At 40.4% G+C, this 20741-nt stretch overlaps 1 protein-coding gene across 2 annotated transcripts in view; it reads left to right on the top strand.

Annotated features, from left to right (window-relative positions):
- DDX4 (DEAD-box helicase 4) overlaps positions 1–5258 on the top strand; it is a 63205-nt gene extending 57947 nt beyond the window's left edge. For both annotated transcript variants that reach the window (XM_058680190.1, XM_058680189.1), the window contains 4 exons: positions 1415–1514; positions 3171–3441; positions 3545–3655; positions 4928–5258. In XM_058680190.1, the coding sequence (XP_058536173.1) occupies positions 1415–1514; positions 3171–3441; positions 3545–3655; positions 4928–5014 (569 nt within the window). In that variant the 3' untranslated portion in view covers positions 5015–5258. The remainder of the gene's footprint in view (positions 1–1414; positions 1515–3170; positions 3442–3544; positions 3656–4927) is intronic.
- Positions 5259–20741: the final 15483 nt, after the last annotated feature.

Here is a 20741-nt window from a genome sequence, read left to right as displayed (position 1 = left end):
CATTCTGCGCAGAATTTAGAGGTCTGGTGGGAGCCTCTGTTTCATTAACATAGAATGTCCATGTCTCCAGAGCCTTTGCGCTTTACTTCCCTCTATCTTTACTGCTCTTTCCCCAGATAAATGGGCAGTTTATGATTTTATATTATTACTCAAGTGGAATCTAACTGTGTAAAGTAACCCTGTGTTAGAGGGTGGCGCCATGGAGTAATTGGCTAGGCCTCTGCCTGTGGCACTGCATTCTGTATTGGAGCTGGTTCATGTCCCAGGTGCTTCCAAACCAGCTCGCTGCTAAGCAGTGAAGGATGGCCCAAGTTCTCATGTGGGAGAACCAGAAGAAGTTCCAGGTTTCGTATCGGCTCAGTTGCAGCCATTTGAGGAGTGAACCAGTGGGGGAAAGATCTCTCTGTGACTCTGCTTTTCAAATAAAAATAAATCAGTGAAGTAACCACCTTTTGACCTGTTCCTTCAGACTTTTCCTCTTTAGGACTAACACGTATTATTGCCCTCTCCACAGTAAGAACAGAATTTTTAAAGATTTGTTTATTTTTATTTGAAAGAGTTACAGAGAGGAAAAACAAAGATCTTTCATCCACTGGTTCACCTCCCAAATGACCCCAACAGCTGGTGCTGAGCCGATCTGAAGCTAGGAGTTAGGAACTTCTGCCAGGTGTCTCATGTGGGTTCAGGGACCCAAGGACTTAAGCCATCCTCCATTGCTTGTTCAGGCCAGAAGCAGGGAACTGGATCAAAAGTGGAGAAGCCAGGACTGAAACTGAGGCCCAAATGGGACCCTAGTTCCATGGTGCCAGACCTTAGAGCATAAATTTTATAGCTTTAATATCTAGAGACTGGCATCTAGGAGACAGTGTAATATTTGTTGAATGCGTGAATGAAGCGAACTGATATGGATGTAATGGTTGATAAGGAGTGATTATTTCACTTTTATTTTTCCTTCCATCAAGACAACAAAATCATTTTTGTTTAACATTTTGTAGGGGAATTGTATGTAAAAAAAAACTTTGGACCATTGCTGGCATTTTTACCAGTTAAATACTTTAAGCGAATAAGTAAATATACGTTAATAAGTCCAGATGCTGGGATAAGCCTAACATTTAATGTTATATAAAATATTTTAGAAGTTGGGTTGGATGTCACTATTATATATGCCTTGGAGAGTCAGAGATGAAGGAAAGATTATATTATTTTGGAAAGTAGAAAGTAAAGGCATTTATAAAAGAAGAAAACAATCGTCGTATTTTTGTCTTTGATATTTATTCAGAAAAAAATTGAGTTCCTTTTTACACCTGGCTCTTGGTACTTACACAACTGAGGTAATTGAAACCAACTGTTTCAACTTTTTTTTTCTACTTTTATGTCTTCCTGATGTTGTCATTTGTTGGTGATTACCTCATAGGTGACGAAAGAACAATGGTCTTTGTGGAAACTAAGAAAAAAGCAGATTTTATTGCAACTTTTCTTTGTCAAGAAAAGATAGCAACTACAAGTATTCATGGGTGAGTACATTGATAGGATTCCTAGTAGAGGATTGAATTCTCCTTGGCATTTAAGAAACATGAGTTTATATGTAGCTAATAAAAATCTCAGGATTAGGAGTTGAAATTATCTCCATACGTAATCAGTACTCATTTTCTTTTTTCCTTGTCGTGGGAAGGTAGAAGTAATACCCAGGAGACCTAAACTTCCTTTATCTTCATGTGTAATTTTTAGAAGAATTGATTTGCAGGAATGAACAGTTAAAGATTTGCTTTAAACTATACATGGAGAGTGGGAACTTCTCAAGAGATCCATCAAAGAATCTCTGTTCTTTATGTATGAAGTTTTTTTTCAAGCTAAATACAGTTATTTCTGATGCCTGACTTTACTATATCAAAGTGGTTACAAATATTAGTATGACTTTATCATTTGATTCCACCTTAGTTATTTGGTTTTAAATCAAAAGGCAATGTGGGCCTAACATTTTAAGGTTTAAAATATTGATTACACAATTGATAGTCATGCATGTCCGTGTGGACCTCTGTTTAGGGTGAGGAGGGTCCAGGTGTGGAGGGAGGTGGGTGGTGAAAAATGTTTCAGTTCTTCTCCAGTGCTAATGAGGGTGCTGGAGGAGAGAGGGGCTGACTCCTTGCTATCCAACTTTATCAGCACTCAGAGTTAGAGGGGATGGTCATTTGATGATGCCTTAGAGACCCATGTTATGTAAGTTGTTTTGATACTTCTGAAAGTTTGTTGTTTTTGTCATGCCAGGGTTGGGAAAATTTTTGTAAGGTCTTCTGCCTGACAGGTCTACCTTAGTGTGTCCATGGATGCCATCACTTGTTGCAAAGCTTAGCCAGGAGAGTTGTCCAATCTGTTTTGCTTTCCCTCTTCGGATGCAGCACTCAACGTCCTCAACTGGCCTAGATAAGCTAGCTGTCATAATCTCCCATGCCTTTTTGGATACACTGTCTACTGCACAGGCACCAGTGGCCAAGGAGGCCCAGACCTAATGTATGCTCTCTAAGATTGGAATGCTTATCTTGTGGTTTACCTTGAGGATGAAATTTGAGTCCATTGGTGTAGTTGGGGAATCTCCAAGAAACTTTGACTGGGGTAACCTCAGACTAGACTATTGGATATGCCAGTTAATGCAGGTTCAATCCATTTCCCACACCAGCGATCTCATGTATTGGTGGGTGCAGCTGCCTGGTCAATATGGTTCTAACATATTAACCACCCATTGGTTATTACATGTAGACCTCTGACAGTAGAAAATGATAGTTGTTTTTAAGCAAACACTCTAATCCAATAGTTAAATATTTTTTTTTGTCAGCATAGAGATTATTAGTAGGTAGGATGTGACATTTGTCATACTTGAGCTTGTATTCTGGCTCTGCATATGAGCATGATTCAGAAAACTTCACGGACATGTAATTAAATGATACTGCAAATTTTCCATGAACTTTTCAAAGCATTGTTAAGTTAGCTGTCACCTTGTATCATCTGCAACTGGGGATAATTGTTCCAGCTCAAAATACAGCAAGAGTTAAATAAAGTGATGCTTTGGAAGGAGCTAGTGGAGTGGCAGGCATATAAGTTGGTAGATATTACTATTAAATGCTGTTTTTAATATTATTAAAAATGTATGTCATGAAATATGCTTTTCTTTCAAGTGATCGAGAACAGAGGGAAAGAGAGCAAGCTCTTGGAGATTTTCGTTGTGGAAAATGTCCAGTTCTTGTTGCTACTTCAGTAGCTGCCCGAGGGCTGGATATTGAAAATGTTCAACACGTTATCAATTTTGATCTTCCTTCTGCCATTGATGAGTATGTTCATCGGATTGGGCGTACTGGTCGTTGTGGGAATACTGGCAGAGCTATTTCCTTCTTTGATCCTGAGTCAGATAACTATTTAGCACAGCCTCTTGTGAAAGTACTGACAGATGTAAGTGTTAATTGCTTTATTGTTAAAAGTAGATATTTTATACATATTTTAAAAATTGAGTTTTCTAATCTTTGAGACTTGTTTTCATATGATTTTTTTTAAGGCTCAACAGGATGTTCCTGCGTGGTTGGAAGAAATTGCCTTTAGTACATACACTCCTGGCTTTAGTGGTAGTACAAGAGGAAACATGTTTGCATCAGTGGATACTAGAAAGGTTAGTTAAGGGGAAATTTTTTAACATGGCTTTCAGTTATAAGTGTGCTTAATACTGTGAAGTAAGAATATTTAATGATGTATTTGAACAGTTATTCCCATAATTTATTTAAATAGTTGATTTATCTAAATGAGGGTAGCTACTTTATTATTTCTTTATTTTTATATGTATGCTTATATATACTAAAAGAAGTTTTTTTTTTTTTTTTTTTAAAAGTTGGGCTTGAATGTGGCATATTAGGTTAATGCACTGCCTGCAGTGTCGGCATCTCATGTAAGCGCAGGTTTGAGTCACAGTTGCTCTACTTCTGATCCAGCTTCCTGCTGATGTGCTTGGGAAAGCAGAGGAAGATGGCCCAAGTACTTGGGCCTCTGTCAGCAATGCAAGATATGTAGGTGAGGCTCCTGGCTTTAGCCTGGCTCAGTCCTAGCCATTGTGGTCATTTGAGTAGTGAACTAGGGAGTGAAAGATTTCTTTGTCTCTGCAACTCTGCTTTTCAAATTAATAATTGTTTGAACATTTGTTCAAGAGGCTAAGAGCACATAGAGAAAATTTGGTTCACTCTTGAGTGGTTTAGAGATGGGCTGAAAGTTGGAAACCGCAGTCCATTTCTACATGACTGGGAGGACATAATCACCCAAGCCATTACCTGCTGCTTTGCGCACAATGGTGGGAGACTGGAATCAGATGTTGGAGCTGGGAGTCAAACCCAGGCTCTCAGAGGTGGGACACTGGTGCTCAGCTGTCACCCTGATCACTAGCTCTCGCTTATTGCTTGATTATACTTTTGGTTTCAAAGATGATGAATGAACTTTGAGAGATTTATATTTAAACATCCTCCTTTCCCAAATTTGCTTGCATCTTCTGAGCTTTTTACAAAATTTAAGTTTGGTATTTTGACTCTCTTGACCAAAGCTATCAATTTACAAAGCTTTTCTGACATTTCAGTTTTTATGTGCAGCATACTTTATATGGAAGCAATGTTCATACTTGCTATTCTTCTTTGTTGAAGTATACCACAAACATTGTTTTCTACTTGCCTGAAGTATAGTCACTTAAAAAATCTTTTCCTTGAAATATTTTGTCCTCCAATTTTTAAATAAATTTTTTTTCAAGTCTGATTTAGTGAAACTAAAAGCTCTTTTTGTATTTGATAAAGGCAACCTAGAAAAAGTGTGTGGTTTTACTCTTACTCTAGATGATGTAACTTTAAAACTGTCATAAAAGTAAATATTTTCTCTTTCTGTTTGTTTTTGTTTTTTTTTTTTTAAGAATTTCCAGGGCAAGAGCACATTGAACACTGCAGGATTTTCTTCTTCACAAACTCCCAATCCTGTAGATGATGAGTCGTGGGATTAAAGTTGAAAACGTGTCAAACCTGGGGTATAGTTTTGATGCAGAGAAGAAAATAATTTTGATTTTTGAGTTATTAACAGAAGTGTGAAACTGGACATTCTTGTGTCTTTGTCCTTCTGTTCTTACTCCCACCCTTTAAAATATTCTGACTGACTAGTTATGTGCAATGCTACAAGTTACAGCATTGCAGTTACTGAAGCAGGTGGTGTTTACTGGAAATATTAAAGTATTCTAAATGTCTTGCTTATTTCTAGAATATTCTTTAGGGGACTTAGACATGTTTCATGTCTAAAGGCTTAGTCTTGAAACAGTGTTGATTCTGAGAAACAAGCAATGGGATATGATATGCTTTTAGTTAAAATTATTGTTTCATTTTTAATAGAGTCTTTAAAGAAATAGTGATCACTATAATGTGATAACGATTTTCATAAAACAGTAGAAGACTGTAGCCTTTCAAGGTGACTTTGGTTTTAGATCATCTGATGTGTGATGAAAATGGTTAAATGTTTGCAACTTCAGTTCTGTATTCAAGGATGAAACGAATGTTTGTTTTTATGATATTCAGACTTCCCTTGAAAATAAAGGATGAAACACATTTTTCCCTTAAGTTTTCCAACAGCACTTTTAATTTTTCTTTGTTTCATATAATTCTCAACTGTTATTTTAAAAAATTTAATTGGTTGCATCCTGTCATATCACAGAATATGTTACACAGATGTAATGAAAATATATCTTAGAAATCAAATCCAAGAATTAATTCTATTCACTCTTGCCCTAATTTTTGAATTGTATTTTATGGTTCATGAAATAACCCTGTATTTTTTCATTCACCATTTTGTCTTGAACTTATTATTTCTAAAATATAAGTTTTAAATTTATTAATGGTTTATCATTAAGGGAATGAATATAAATATTAGTAAAGCAAATGAAGTATAAATGGTGGAGAAACAACAGTAGGCACACATGAGTGTTTAATGTCATCACAGGAACTTAGTTACTGCAGTGTCAAATGCAAAAAAGTAAGGCATATTCAATAGGTGGTGTTACAAAACTAGTTCGATGCCAACACATGCTATATTCAAAGTTAATTCCATGTGAATTACAAGAAATTCAAATTTCAAAAGTTAGAAACTAAATATTAAACTTTTGAACTGCAGATCACTTTTTTTTAAGGACTTATTTTTATTGGAAAAGCATATTTTACAGAGAGGCGAGAAAGAAAGAGCTTTAGTGCACTGGTTCGCTATCCAGTTGCCACAACCGCCTCAGCTGAGCCAATCTGAAGCCATGGCCAGGAGCTTCTTCTGGGTCTCCCATGTGAGTACAGGGTCTCAAGGCTTTGGACCATCCTCTGTTGCTTTCCCAGGCCACAAGCAGGGAGTTGGATGGGAAGTGAGCAGCCGGGACACACACTGGTGCCCGCATGGGATCTCAGTGTGTACCGGGCAAGGATTTAGCCACTGAGCCTTTGCGCTGGCCCAAAGTTTGTTAAGTGTTAAGGACAGAAAAAGGAAACAACAGATTTTCTTTTTAATTTAATTACATAATACATATAAAACTTAAAAATAGACAAAAGTAATATTGTGACCATTTCACATAATCAGTGAGTAGTCTTTGTATGTGAATATGTAGGAAAACTCACAAATACACGAAGACATGGACAGCATGGAAGGGAAGTTTAGCTAATAAAAACATGAAAATATTTCACTTTTACTTGGTAGTTTCACTTCTGGGAAAGACAATGAGTGGTGTTTGCATTGTTATTTATGTGTCTGAATTTTATCTTTGACAAGAGAACAGGCCATTCTTGTCTCTTTTTTTTTAATTCAGAGAACTTCCTGGTCATATGAAGGGTCTTTAAAAATATTTGCTGTGTCTTTTAAATTCCATTTCTCTTGAACTTTTTTAAGCATCATTATTGATTATTTTTTAAAAGTTTATTTTGGTTAAAGTGTAAAATTATTGTAGTAGAATTACTCAAACATATAGCAAGAAATAAAATCATATTCACCATTATAGATCTTAAATATCCATATGTTCATTTACCTTCTCAGAATCTCTACCAATAGATTTTAATTAATTCTTTAAAAATTATCAAAGTAGGGTTCAATGCAGTGGCCTCTTGGCTAAAGTCCTTGCCTTGCATGTGCCAGGATCCCATTTGGGCGCCAGTTCTAATTCCGGCTGCATCTGTTAGAGGATGGCCCAAAGCCTTGAGACCCTGTACCTGCAAAAGAGACCCGGAAGAAGCTCCTGGCTCCCAGCTTTGGACTGGCTCAGTTCTGGCCATTAAAGCCACTTGGGAGTAACCCTGCGACAGAAAATCTTTTTCTCTGCCTCCTCCTCTCTGAATAAAAAAAATTGTTTAGAAAATCATTAAAGTAACTAGTACTTACATAACTAGAAAACAAAATTCTATAGAAGTGATTAAAAATTTTTTCATTGGAAAGGTAGATTTACAAAGAAAAAGAAAAAAGATCTTCCATCCTCTGGTTTATTTCCCAAGTGGCTGTATCAGCTGGAACTGAGCCGATCTGAAGCCAGGAATTTCTTCCAAGTTTCTCACATGGGTATGGGCTTCCAAGACTTTGGGGCCATACTCTATTGCTTTCCCAGGCCAAAAGCAGAGAGCTGGATGTAAAGTAGAGCAACAAGACATGAACCAGACTTGGAGGTGGCTGATTAACGGGTTGAGACATCGTGCTGGACACAGAAGCATTTTTAACATAAAGCAGTGTCTTATCTCTTTGCAGTGTCTTTCAGTCATCTACCTTTGTTTCTGATCATTGCCATTATAGTTTACTTTCATATTGTCAAGTTTGGACATCTGTTGGCTTTCTGTTTTACAAATAAAACTTTAACTTGCTTGCTCATTTGCTCGCTCTCTGTTTTAAAAGATTTATTTATTTTTATAGGAAGGTCAGATTTACAGAGAGGAGAGACAGAGAAAGATTTTCCATCCACTGGTTCACTCCACAAATGGCCACAATGGCTGGGGCTGAGCCGATCTGAAACCAGGAGCTTCTTCCGGGTCTCCCACGCAGGTACAGGGTTCCAAGTCTTTAGGCCATCCTCAGTTGCTTTCACAGGCTGCAGCAGGGTACCTGGCTGAGAAGTAGAGGAGCCAGGACATGAGCCAGTGCTCATTTGGGATCCTGGCACATGCAAGGCTAGGATTTAACCACTGAGCTATTGTGCCAGGCCCTAATTTGCTTCTGTTTAACTCACCATAAAGTTGTAAATTATGAGATAGTGATAAAGACACATTTCCCTTCTGTTTTTAAGTGATAAAATATATACTCTGTATAGATATATTTTCCCCCAGGTTGGTGTTTAAATTCTATAAACATTGATTCTCTGTTTTTAGGCCTATGGGTTGATGTTGAAGTTGAGAGTCAATTCAGCGTTTATGTACAGATGTTAGATGAGCCAATTACTGTTTTTTATTATTTTTCCTTATTTTAAAATGTTGTGTGTTCTCTGTGTCTGGAGAGAGAATGATACTAAGTGTTAGAGTCAGATGAAAATTCTGCTAAGACATTTCATATAACAGTTTGCTTTAAATTAGGGCCATATTTTGGAACCATTTGTGGACCATGTAGTTTGTCTTGTTTTCTTGCTGAAAGAAGTATGTGGTGGTGGTGGTGGTGGTGTTACTTTCATCATTATTTTCTTTATAGATTTACAGTTAGTGTTCTTGAAAGGTCTCAAAAAAATGGGGTCACATGGTACTGTTTCAGGCCAATCCTCTGCCTGCAAATGCTGACATCCTGTATGGGCACTGATTCTTGTCCTGGTTGCTTCACTTCTGATCCAGCTCCTTGTTGATGTCCTGGGAAAGCAGTGGAGGATGACTCAAGGCGTTAGACTTCTGTGCCCGCGTGGGAGATCCAGAAGAAACTCCTGGCTCCCAGCTTCAGATCAAATTTACATTGGGTAATTGTTTTACTGCTGTATAGTGGTAGCAGTCTTTTATTATTATTTTATTTTTTTTTAATTTTAAAAAGATTTATGGGGATGGTGCAATGACCTAATTGGCTAATCCTCTGCCTCCAGGCACCAGCATCCCGGATTGGTGCGATTTTGTGTCTCTGATGCTCCACTTTGTGAATTTCAGCTCCCTACTTGTGGTCTGGGAAATCAGTACAGCACGGCCCAAAGTCTTGGGATCCTGCACCTGTGTGGGTGAACAGGAGGAGGCTCCTGACTGCTGGGCTTTGCATTGGCTCAGCTCTGGCCACTGCAGCCATTTGGAGAGTGAACCAGAATGTGGAAGACCTTCTCTCTATAAAAATATGCCTTTCCAATAAAAATAAATAGAAAATTGTAGATTTATTTACAGATTTGTTTATTTTTATTGGGAAGGCATATTTTTTACAGAGAGAAGAGAATGTCTCCTAGCCACTTGTATACTCCCCAAATGGCTGCAAAGGCTAAAGGTTAGCCATCCAAAGCTGGGAGCCAAGAACTTATTTTATGATCTATTTATTTTTTTATTGGAAAGATGAGATTTACAGAGAGACAGAAAGATAATCCATCTGCTGGTTCACTTCCCAGGAGCCAGGAGCTTATTCCAGGTCTGCCACATGACTGCAGGGCTCCAAGGCTTTGGGCCGTCCTCTACTGCTTTCCCAGGCCACAAGCTGGGAGTTGGATGGGAAGTGGAGCAGCTGGGACAAGAACCAGCACTCACCCGTATAGGATCATAGTACTTGCAAGGTGAGGGTTTAGCCGGTGAGCCCTCATGCCGGGCCTAGAAGCCAGAAACTTCTACTTGGTCTCCCATGTGGGTGCAGGGTCCCAAGGACTTTAGCCATCCTCTACTGCTTTCTCAAGGCAAAAGCATAGAGCTGAATCAGAAATGGACTGGGACATAAGCCATTGCCCATATGGGATGCGAATATCGTAAGGTGGAGGATTAGAATGCTGTGTCACTGTGCCAGCCCTGGAGGCATCAATCATAACCATCACTTTAAAAGCTGTGTGTGTATATTGCAAAGCAGCTCAGGGACAGCTTAAGTCAAATTTACTAATCCCATTTTTGTGTTTTCTCCTTCACTCTTAGAAATCTAGTGTTCTTTTTTCTCATTCTGTTTAAACTGCTCTTAGGAGAGACCCCAAGAGATGACTGGTGAAGCTTAACACCCCTTCCTTGAATTCTTTATACTTTATTAGGAGTGGAAGTAAAGCTCAAAATGTGGACAGCAAACATCAGCTATTGTTACGAGGGCTCAGGAATGCCAGTGGTGTAGGGAAGGTGCAGCATGGTGGCCTTCTCCCACTGTCTGTCCCTGGGACCTTGGGGAAGAAGGAAATGATTGTTCTGATTTCATTGGTCTTCATAGGTGTTTTATTTGGAAGCGGGAAACTTGTTTAGTATCCTAAGCACCTGCTGGAAAACCCTACTATAACAACTTCAAGAAGCCCTGATTGTAAGCTCCGCCAAACCCAGGGTGTTGTTTCCAGAGGTTCTTCTGTAAAATTCATGCCTGAAGAGGTTTGCAGCATCCCCAAGCCCTGACCTTGGACGCTGGCCAGGAGAGTGCAGACCCTGAGTCACTGGGTAGCTGCGTGAAGGTGGATCAGTGGGGGAGCCACATGCAGCTGTCAGCCTTGGAAGAGTGCCTCCGCCAGTGAACATGGAGAGCTCTCCCGAGTAGCACCAGACTTCCCAAAGCAGAACGCAGGTTGGTTATGTGGCGCTGCTGGGACAGAGCTGCAGGGAGCACATGCCAGTAGCACCAGGTGAGTATTACTGAAGGGCAAGTGGATGGGTGGGCAGGAGCGCGGGCAACAGGGATCTTATTGCAGCTCTCCCTGCAGAACTGCAGAACTGCAGTGGCTGATCTGTGGATTGGATATGAATTAAGGGAGAGTCTTACAACAGAGTTTCAGGAGGTTTATCTACTTTCCTATATCCTGTTTCCAGACTTCCCCCAAGACACTCCGTGCAAGGAGGGTGGGCAAGCACATGCTGGACACTGCAGTGAACACAGAAGTTTTTTCAGGACTGGCACATCAGGTCTGTTCTGAATCCTTTCTGGAGTAAATGTTTTGCTATAATTTAGGGGGTGATTAAGGAACCATCGAGGCATATCTGAGATTTGCTTTCCTATTGTGGGTTTCTTGAAAGATGCTTGTTTTGGTCTGTGTTTTCTGAATGTGGAGTCTTTTTTTGGACTCTTCATTCAGGAACAAAAAACAACTTTTCCTCTGTTTATGAATGTAGGGCTTTACAATCTCAAATTCTTGAGTGTATGTTAAACAAATTTTTTGCTTTATTTTGGGGAGATTTTTGTGTGGGAGATGAAATTCTCAAAAATGTCAACACACTTTAAGATGCTTTGTAAAAAATGTATAGAAGCAGCTCCTGTATAACAGGGCGAGAATGACACCTCATGGTAAATAATTACTTGGTGTAGCCTTAACATTGGTGTGAGTTGCCAGGTGTGTGATACCTAGTGTATCTGGTTGTTAGGTTTTGGTTAGTCTAAAAGAAAGAACTGATTTTCTCCATGTGACTCTTATTTAATGAAGTCAAACAGTCTGTGCAGTTAGCATACACTTATTTTGAAGAGACCTGTGTAAGAAGAAAGGTTATTGTACCTGAGTGCCGGTGTGATTGTGTCTTAATGCTCAGGTTTTAGTGTTAGCTGCTTTATCAATGCTAAATGCACATCGTTATTGGGAAGCTAGTGAGTGAGCACATTGCCAACTGATGATTCAAATTCTTCATTGTAATTTGCCCTTGGGATATTATTCTGCATGACTGAGGGTTACTAATTGACTTTTTGGCGTCTTAATATATTCCTCTTCTATCAATTAATTGATTTGTCTCAGAGGGAGCTACTTGTGGAGACTTATTGGCAACCTGTATCTTGTCAGTGGAATGTTGCACTGCAACTGCTGAGAATTTCAAGCGGAGTTTTCTTCAGCAGAGGTATTTTATTGTGTTGCCAGTCATCTGAAAAGGAGAACTCTGTTCCAATAATTTATTTCAATTATTTAGAAATAGAGGTGCTGGGGTGCAGCACAGCAGCCTAACGACTGAAGTCCTCACCTTGCATGTGCTGGCATCCCATGTGGGTGCCAGTTCTAATCCTGGTGGCCCCGCTTCCCATCCAGCTCCCTGCTTGTAGCCTGGGAAGGTAGTTGAGGACGGCCCAAAGCCTTGGGACCCTGCACTTGGTGGGAGACTTGAAAGAGGCTCGTGGCTTCGGATTGGCACAGGTTCAGCTATTGTGGCTGCTTGGGGAGTGAATCAGCAGATGGAAGATCTTCCTCTGTCTCTCCTCCTCTCTGTATATCTTACTTTCCAATAAAAATAAAACCTTAAAAAAATAGAGGTGTTGGTCCTAAATTTACTGCTATGATTTGAAATAGAATTTTCAATGTGTTAGGGCCTAAGAAAGTATGGTTAATAATCGTGGGTACAATGAATAAAATGGAGGATCACCACTAAGTAGTGATAGTTTTCTAGTTTCCTTTTCTGTGTATGTGACTCATCAGTGAAATGATGACTCTGGTTGACTCAGATTGACCCAAATTTGGGGCATGTTAACATTCTTTTTGAAGATTTATTTCATTTTTTATTGGAGACGCAGATTTACACAGAGAAGAAGAGACACGAAGAGCTTCCATCTGCTCCCTAGTAGCTGCACTGGCTGGAGCTGAGCCAATCTGAAGCCAGGAGCCAGGAGTTTCTTCTAGGTCTCCTACGTGGATGCAGGGTCCCAAGGCTTTGGGCCGTCCTCATCTGCTTTCCCAGGCCACAAGCAGGGAGGTGGAAGGGAAATGGAGCAGCTGGGGCATGAACCGGCACCCATATGGGATCCTGGCGCATGTAAGGTAAGAATGGAAAACCTCTCTCTCTTTTGCTCTCTCTCACATAAGGATGAATCTTTTTAAAAAAATTTGTGAAAATGACTTATCCCTTTGGCCAAATTACAGCTCCTTGTTTCACTCATTATATCTCAATCTTCCTAATATGGCCCGACAAAGTAGAATTTTTTTCCGTGTCTGACTGTCCAAAGGAAGTCAGTTACTGGTGGGTGAGTGACCTCTTCTGGTTATTTAGGAATCCAAGTCCTTTCCATCCTGTGACATGATCTTTGATGTATGGCTTCCAACATGTTTGTTTCTCTCGCATTAACCAGAGAAAGGGAAAGAGTAGATGAATTTGTGCAAGACTTTTTGATTAAGCTAGGAAGTGACCTAGGAGGGGTTGTTAGGAAGTTCTTGGAAGGTACATGATTTTTAAAAAAAGATTTATTTATTTTTATTGGAAAGTCAGATATACAGAGAGGAGGTGAGATAGTCTCTGATTCATTCCCCAAACGGCCGCAGTGGCTGGAGCTGAACCAATCTGAAGCCAGGAGCCAGGAGCTCTTCTGGGTCTCCTGCTTTGGACCATCCTCAACTGCTTTTCCAGGCCACAGGCAGGGAGCTGGATGGGAAGCAGGGCCTCCGGGACATGAACCGACACCCTTATGAAATCCAGGCTTGTTCAAGGTGAGGACTTCAGCTGCTACACTATCACACCAGGCCCAGAAGATATGTGATTAAAAGCATGGACTTCCCTTTTTTTACAGCAACTTTTCTTTAGTATTTGGTTATGTATATTTGATTATATATATATTTAATTATATCTTTTATCTGCTGGTTCACTCCCCAAAAAGCTTTAGCGGCCAGAGCTGGGCCAGGCCAAACCCAGGAGATTCTTCCAGGTCTCCCATGTAGTTGCAGGGGCCCCACAACTTAGGCTATCTTTTGCTGCTTTCCCAGGCATATTGGAGTGGAGTGGCCTGGACTGGAGCTGGCATTCATACGGGAATCCCACCACTGCAGGTGATTTAACCTGCTCTGCCATCATGCTGTCCCCAACGACATTTTGTTTTAACATTTGTTTATTCTTATTGGAAGGGCAGATATACAGAGAAGGAAATACAGAGAGAAAGATCTTCCATCCACTGGTTCACTCCACAAATGGCGACAGCGGCTGGAGTTGAGCTGATCTGAAGCCAGGAGCCAGGAGCTTCTTCCAGATTTCCCTCACAGGTACAGGGTCTCAAGGCTTTGGGCTGTCTTCCATGGCTTTCCCAGGCCACAGGCAGGGAGCTAGATGGAAGTGGAGCAGCCAGGATTAGAACTGGCGTCCATATGGGATCCTGATGCGTGCAAGGTGAGGACTTTGGCCGCTAAGCTACCGAGTGGGGACCACCAGTGACAATTTTTAACTCATTTTTTCCACAAACCTTTTGAAGTTGCCTTGTGCATTTCTTCTCAGATCCTGTTTTGAGGATAGATTCACATCTGTAAGGAAGATTGGGAAATTTTACTTTTGTTTGTCTCTCCAGGAAGCTTGAAGTATGCTAGATTTTTCTGCTAGGACTGATGAAATGATATGTTCTCCAAGTCTGGCCACCCTTGGTCATCTCTACCCCTACAGTTATCTCTGGGGCATGGGCACCGAGAGGGGCACAGGCCTGCAGGCGGTTGGAGCCTACACACCTTAACTAGTCTGGGGATTAGTGAGTCTCTTCTGCCTTGTCTTTCCACTTCCGAGGGACTACATTAACTAAGGTGAACTCCCCTGAATGATGGAAGAATCCTTGACCTTAAGATAGGTATTTCCAGTGTTTGCACATTCCCAAATCAGATAACAGTGGTCCTAGTTTCCTTTTCTAAGAAAGAAGGAAAGAGAGTAGAACACTAATCAACATTTCAAAATTATTTCATTGGACAGATATCAAAAGAAAAACCTCTAGGTCCCATTCAAATGTTACTCTGACAAGCTGTTTACAGTCCTTAATTAAATTTTTGTATTTGTTGGCCACAAGATCTCCTGAAGGTTTCCTTGTTCTAATAACCACTTATATAACCAAGGTACGGCTGTTAATTTCTCCAGGTAAAAGACCATCTAACCAGCAGAGTTTGGAATTCTTCACCTTACTTTTTAACAGCCAATGACTGACAGATATCTCTTAAGTAAAATGGAAGGAATTCTGATCTTGAAATATCTGATGATCTTTTAACTAAACTTGTGATTTTTTTTTCTTTTAGAAATTCAAACCTTACTGGTTAAGGTTTACAAAGCATAGTCTATTACAAGATAATTGAATATAGGAATTCAAACAAGAAGCAACTGTAAATTTAAAAAATACACTTGAAAAAATAAAGCATTTGCCATTTAAATGGAAGCAGTTTTTTATAATCAGATAAGTAGTCTTGATTTCTTTTGAGCCATGAAACATCACAACATTTTGGTTTACTTGTTATATTTCTGTTATTTTGTTTGCTGGAATGATATTTTTTTATGAATGTTAACTAGCAATACGAAACATAACTGGCAGGTCACTTGATTCTAGGTGATCTACTTTTGTCTTATTTTTATCTCAATTTGAAAGGATCAGCTGAAGTGTATATACATTTAGAGAGTCTAAAGTTCTATTATTTAAAAAGTCACCCCCTTTTCAGTCACCTGTCACTTCATTAAAAACTACCCCAAATATAGTGGCTTAAAACAGTAACCATTTCATTATCTTTTTTTTTAGATTTATTTTATTTTTATTACAAAGTCAGATATACTGAGAGGAGGAGAGATAGAGAGGAAGTGGAACTGCCGGGATTAGAACCAGCAGCCATGTGGGATCAAGGCGAGGACCTTAGCCACTAGGCCACGCTGCCAAGCCCCCATTTCATTATTTTTTACAGTTCTGTGGGTCAGGATGTCTTTCTGCTGTCCTGTATGGTGCCTGAAGGCTTCTTCAGTATACTTGACTACTGCCGGCTTGGATGGCTCCAATGGCTGACAATTGGGACCTGTAGGAGTAGTGTTGATTCTTACTGGGTCTCTGGGTTCTCCTTTAAGTGGTGTTAGTGCCTTTTCTCTACCTAGCCTTTCCACAGGGTCTCTGTATGGGGGGTTCTCCAGCGAATAGCCACAGTTCTTATGTGCCCACTCAGGGCTCCCAAGAATGTAAAAGCAGAAGCTGCTAAAACCTCTTTTAAGTTTTACATCTGGAACTAGTACGGTGTTACTTTGGTGTATTGTATTGGTGAAAACAGGTCATGAGACCACCCATGTTTAAAGTGGGAGAATCCACAAAGGAATGAGCACTCCCCCTTAGCAACCAAGCCCTGCCTTCTCTGGAGCTCAATGTGGTGTCTGCTCCTGGGCAGCTTCCACCAGCAGTGGGGAGAGCTGCTGTGGCAGAAGACTTCCTGGAGGCAAGGGTCTCAGCTGTTTTGCTTCCTGAGAGTTTTACTGCTGTTTTTTTTCCCCTTCAGACTTATGTATTTTCATTGGAAAGGCATGTTCACAGAAAGAGATCCAGAAAGATCCTCCGTTCACTTTCCTAGTTCACTCTCCAAGTGGCTGCAATGGCCAGAGCCAAACTGATCCAAAGCCAGGAGCCAGAAACTTCTTCCAGGTCTCCCATGTGGGTGCAGGGTCCCAAAGCTTTGGGCTGTCCTTGACTGTTTTTCCCAGGCTACAACCAGGGAGCTGGATGGGAAGCAGGGCAGCCAGGACACCAACTGGTGCCCATATGGGTTCCCAGGAGTACAAGGTGAGGATTTAGCCGCTAAGTCATCTCACTGGGCCCAGGGTTTTGTTTTTGTTCTTCCTTGGGAGGCAGTGCACAAGAGAGATCCTGGCCCTGTGCCCTGGCCACTGATCACATCTGTTTTCTTTAGGAGGAAACAGGAATGGGAGGAGTCTGCTCCCAGTATTTCTTGTATTTAGTAGAGGACCATAGCAAATAACTTTTTGCAAACAGGCATGCTGGCCCACGTGTCGCTTCATGAGGTCCGTACAAGCTTTGCTGATGTCTTAACTGCGTGTCGGTGGCTACTACCTTGTCCTGTGCTTACTGAAGGTTAGCCAGTTTGTGTGTCCTATCTTTGCAGACATTTGTCCTTTACATTCACTCCCCACCCACTTATCTACACTGTGATGAGCTCAAGAAAAGTTTTAATTATTTAACTTTCGTTGTAGTCATTCTCAAGTTCGAAGAATATTTTCTTGGAAGTTTTGCAGTTTAGGCGTAAGTCCTAATTTAGGTCTCTATGATATTAAGTAAGCAGAAGATGTTTCCCACAAACTTAAATATCAAAGGTAAAGGTTACATTACAAAGGCAGAACACAAGAGTCCATTGCATTTAACATAGGATTTTTGGCTTTAGTGAATTTAGATACTTCTATTTGCATAAATATCTTTCAGAAATAAGCCCCTTTCTGGCAGGAATGTTAATTTTTGTAAACCGTGGCTTTGATCTGCGCTCCCCCTCTCAACGCCCCGCCCATTAGGTGGATGACATCTGCTCTCTATGCTGTTGCAGAGGGAGTTTCAGAGCTGTTGGGAGGAAGAAAGGGAAAGAGAAAGGGGAGTAGTTGGGCTTCCAGAATGGTTATTCTCAGTGAATTATCATTCCAAAAATGATACTCATATACTGCTGTTCCCTTTCTTTGAGACTTAACAGTATTTATGAGTTTTCATCTGGGGGGTGAAACCCAGTCATTCACTCTGGCCTGTGGGTTGTGGAGGATTCTTTTTAACATAGTCACCGGTGTGGTTTGGCAAGAGTTTCTTACTCCCCTAAACACTTCTCTTATTTATGTATTTTTATTATCATAATTTTCCATGATACAGTTGTGCAGGTATAGGGATTCCCTTCCTTTCCCTCCCCACCTTCCTTCCTCCCCATTTTCCCATTGCCTGAAACACTTCTTCACTATGCTCTGGGACACAGCACATGTCCATCCTTAGAGTGCTCTGTGTGGAGCCACAGTTTCCTGTCTGCTCTGTTGGAAGCTGGTCACTCTGTGAAAGCTTCCTCTACTAGTTCGCATAGGTTTGGTAGTACTCCTCCTAATCTGCCCGTGAGCCTTTCAGAAGGGACTGGGTTGTGCTGGTTGATAAATTTCACCGTGTGGTGCAGCATAGCAGTTAGCTGGTTGATTGTCCCAGAACCCCATTGGATCCTAGTTTGGGTTCATGTTGTGTTCTACTCCATGCTAGGTGAGAAAGCAGAGGGAGACCAGAAAAAGGAAACTCATGTATTTCTGTAAATGTATCTAAAAGTAGAGGTGAGTTCTAGATGTATCCAGCATGTCTGTTGAGAACAAACTCTTCAGATGATTCTGATTAGCATCCCTCATTATGGGTCAGACTTGGACAGAAAATTGGCTATATAACTTGTTGATGTTGCAGAAAGTCAAAAATGTAGGACTTTTTGTTAACAAACTATTAAGCCAAATGCAGTGTGTGGGGCCTGCACTTGCACAAATCACATGCACTGTATGTAGAATATTAAAAAGTAGGAAGAGATTGGACAGTGAATTGAAGGGAAAATATATTTGAAATCAAAATAAAAAAATATTATTGCATTCCTGATAAAAATTAGGAGTGGTAGTCCATTTTTTTCTTGGCCTTATGGGATACACACAGGATTGACATTGAGTGTCAGAGATTTTCAGCTTGACTCCCTCAATACTCTGAGAGTAGGAGTGAGGCATTTTTATGTTGACCAAAAGTGAATGGATTTTTAAAAATTTAGAAACAGAAGATAACAGAAATTTGGATGGAAACATTTCTGTGAGATTTGCGAGTCATAAAGACTAGTCTGTTTATGCAAGCAGTGTTTATGCAGTGCCCAGCAGGCTGTCAGATGCTTCTGTACTGTGGGAAATTTCTTTTTTTTAAAGATTTATTTTATTTTTATTGGAAAGTCAGATAAACAGGAAGATCTTCTGTTCATTGATTCACTGCCCAAGTGGCCACGAAGGCCGGAGCTGCGCTGATCCAAAGCCAGGAGCCAGGAGCTCTTCTGGTCTACCATGCATGTGCAGGGCCCCAAGGCTTTGGGGTGTCCTTGACTGTTTTCTCAGACCACACACAGGGAGCTGGATGGGAAGCAGGGCCTCTGGGACATGAACGGGCATCCATATGGGATCCCGGAGTGCACAAGGTGAGGACTTTAGCCGCTAGGCTACCACACCGGGCCCTAACATGGGAAATTTCTTTTGGAGCATAGCATATTTATCAGTTCCTGCTGAGGGGAGGGAGGAGCAAGATGGGACAGAGAGCTATAGTGGAATACAGTTCTGACTTATAAAAATTTATCTGAAAGACAGAGTTACACACAGGGAGTGACAGAGGTAGACAAAACTTGAGTTCACTGACTTACATCGCAAATGGCTGCAGACCCAAGTCAGGAGCCAGGAACAGCTTCTGGGTCTCTGTTGTAGGTGCATGGGCCCAAGCACTTTGGCCATTCTCTTCATTTTCTGGTACATTTTCAGGGAGTTGTATCAGGAGTGGAGCACCTGGGAGTTGAATTGTTGTCCATTTGGGATGCTGGCATTGTAGGCAGTGGCTTCATCCACTGTGCTGCAGAATCTGCCCCCAGAATCTGCCTTTCTAAACATGATCCTTCCTAGCTAATGCCTATCTCGCTGACTAGGACCCACACTTCAAATTGCAATTTTTTCTTTCTGTTAATGAAGCAATGAAAGAAAAATGAGTGACTGCTGGCTTTATTCATGGATTCATTACTGTTTCTTTAATTGCAATTATATGATAAAGCCATTTGATAATAAAGTATGCTTAATCCTGTGACAATGTAAATGGCATTTTTCATTATAGATCACAAATACTAATTTGTTCTTAAAAAAAAAATCATTTATTTGAATGGCAGAAACCGCATTCTCACCTGATGGTTTCCTCCCCAATGCTCACAGAAGTTAGGACTGGACCAGGCCGACCCAGGTGTTTTGTGTGAGGAGTTGGGAACCCAGTTATTTGATCTATCACTCATTGCCTGCCAGATTGTGTAATAGCAGGAAGCTGCTGTTGGGAGCAGACCTCAAACTCGGGCACTCCCATATCAGAAGTTGGCATCTCAAGTGATGTTTTAATCACTATAGCAAATACCCATCCCAAAAACATTCTTGAAGATTAATTAGATAAATGCTTGAAAGGCTTGTAGAGTTTCCAGAAAGTATATACTGCATTAGTGTTCGGCACAATAATGTAATGGAGTCCACTTGTATTTCTTTGGAAGTTATGCAATTCTATTACATTCCAGGAAAGGAGAGTTCAGAAATCCACCTTAAATTACCTAATTGAAATGTTGTTCTTTCTGAAGTGGGGTTGTATTCTTAGCTACTTGGGCTTTTTGCTGGCATTTTCCTTTGTTGAACCAGTACAACTCCAGCTACTTTCTCTGATTAGTCTGTGAAGCCACCAAGCAGTGGAAATTGTAGTTCAGTTCTTAAAGGCATGGAGTTGGGAGCTGAGAACGACAAGTTATTAACTACTCAGTTTAAGAGGATTATTCTCTGGAAAATAAACAAGAATTTCTTAGTGTAATAGTCTTATCTACCAGTATGTCTGTTTATAAGATCACAGATGTCTTTCAGGGATATTGGGATTGTTGAACATCCAGAAATTTCGAGTATGTTTTGTGTATGCATCTCAAATGCCCTAACTATATTTTACTGTATTTTATATGATATGAGTGAACATCCATGCATCTATATTGGTACTACCTATGTTTCATTTTTAAAAATATAGTATATGTGTTTCTTTTTTAAAAAATATAGTATGTATGCTTTTAAATTCTTTCCTGTGTGTGTGAATTTGGGTGAGGAACCTGCTATTGAGTCTTATGATTTTCATAGAACTACCATTATTCATTTTCAGACAATTATTAAACAACTCCAGGT

Source organism: Ochotona princeps, chromosome 23 (genome assembly GCF_030435755.1).
Source record: "Ochotona princeps isolate mOchPri1 chromosome 23, mOchPri1.hap1, whole genome shotgun sequence".
Classification (NCBI taxonomy): Eukaryota; Metazoa; Chordata; class Mammalia; order Lagomorpha; family Ochotonidae; genus Ochotona; species Ochotona princeps.
Note: the sequence above shows the minus strand (reverse complement) of the source record. Positions and strands in the feature narration are given on the sequence as shown.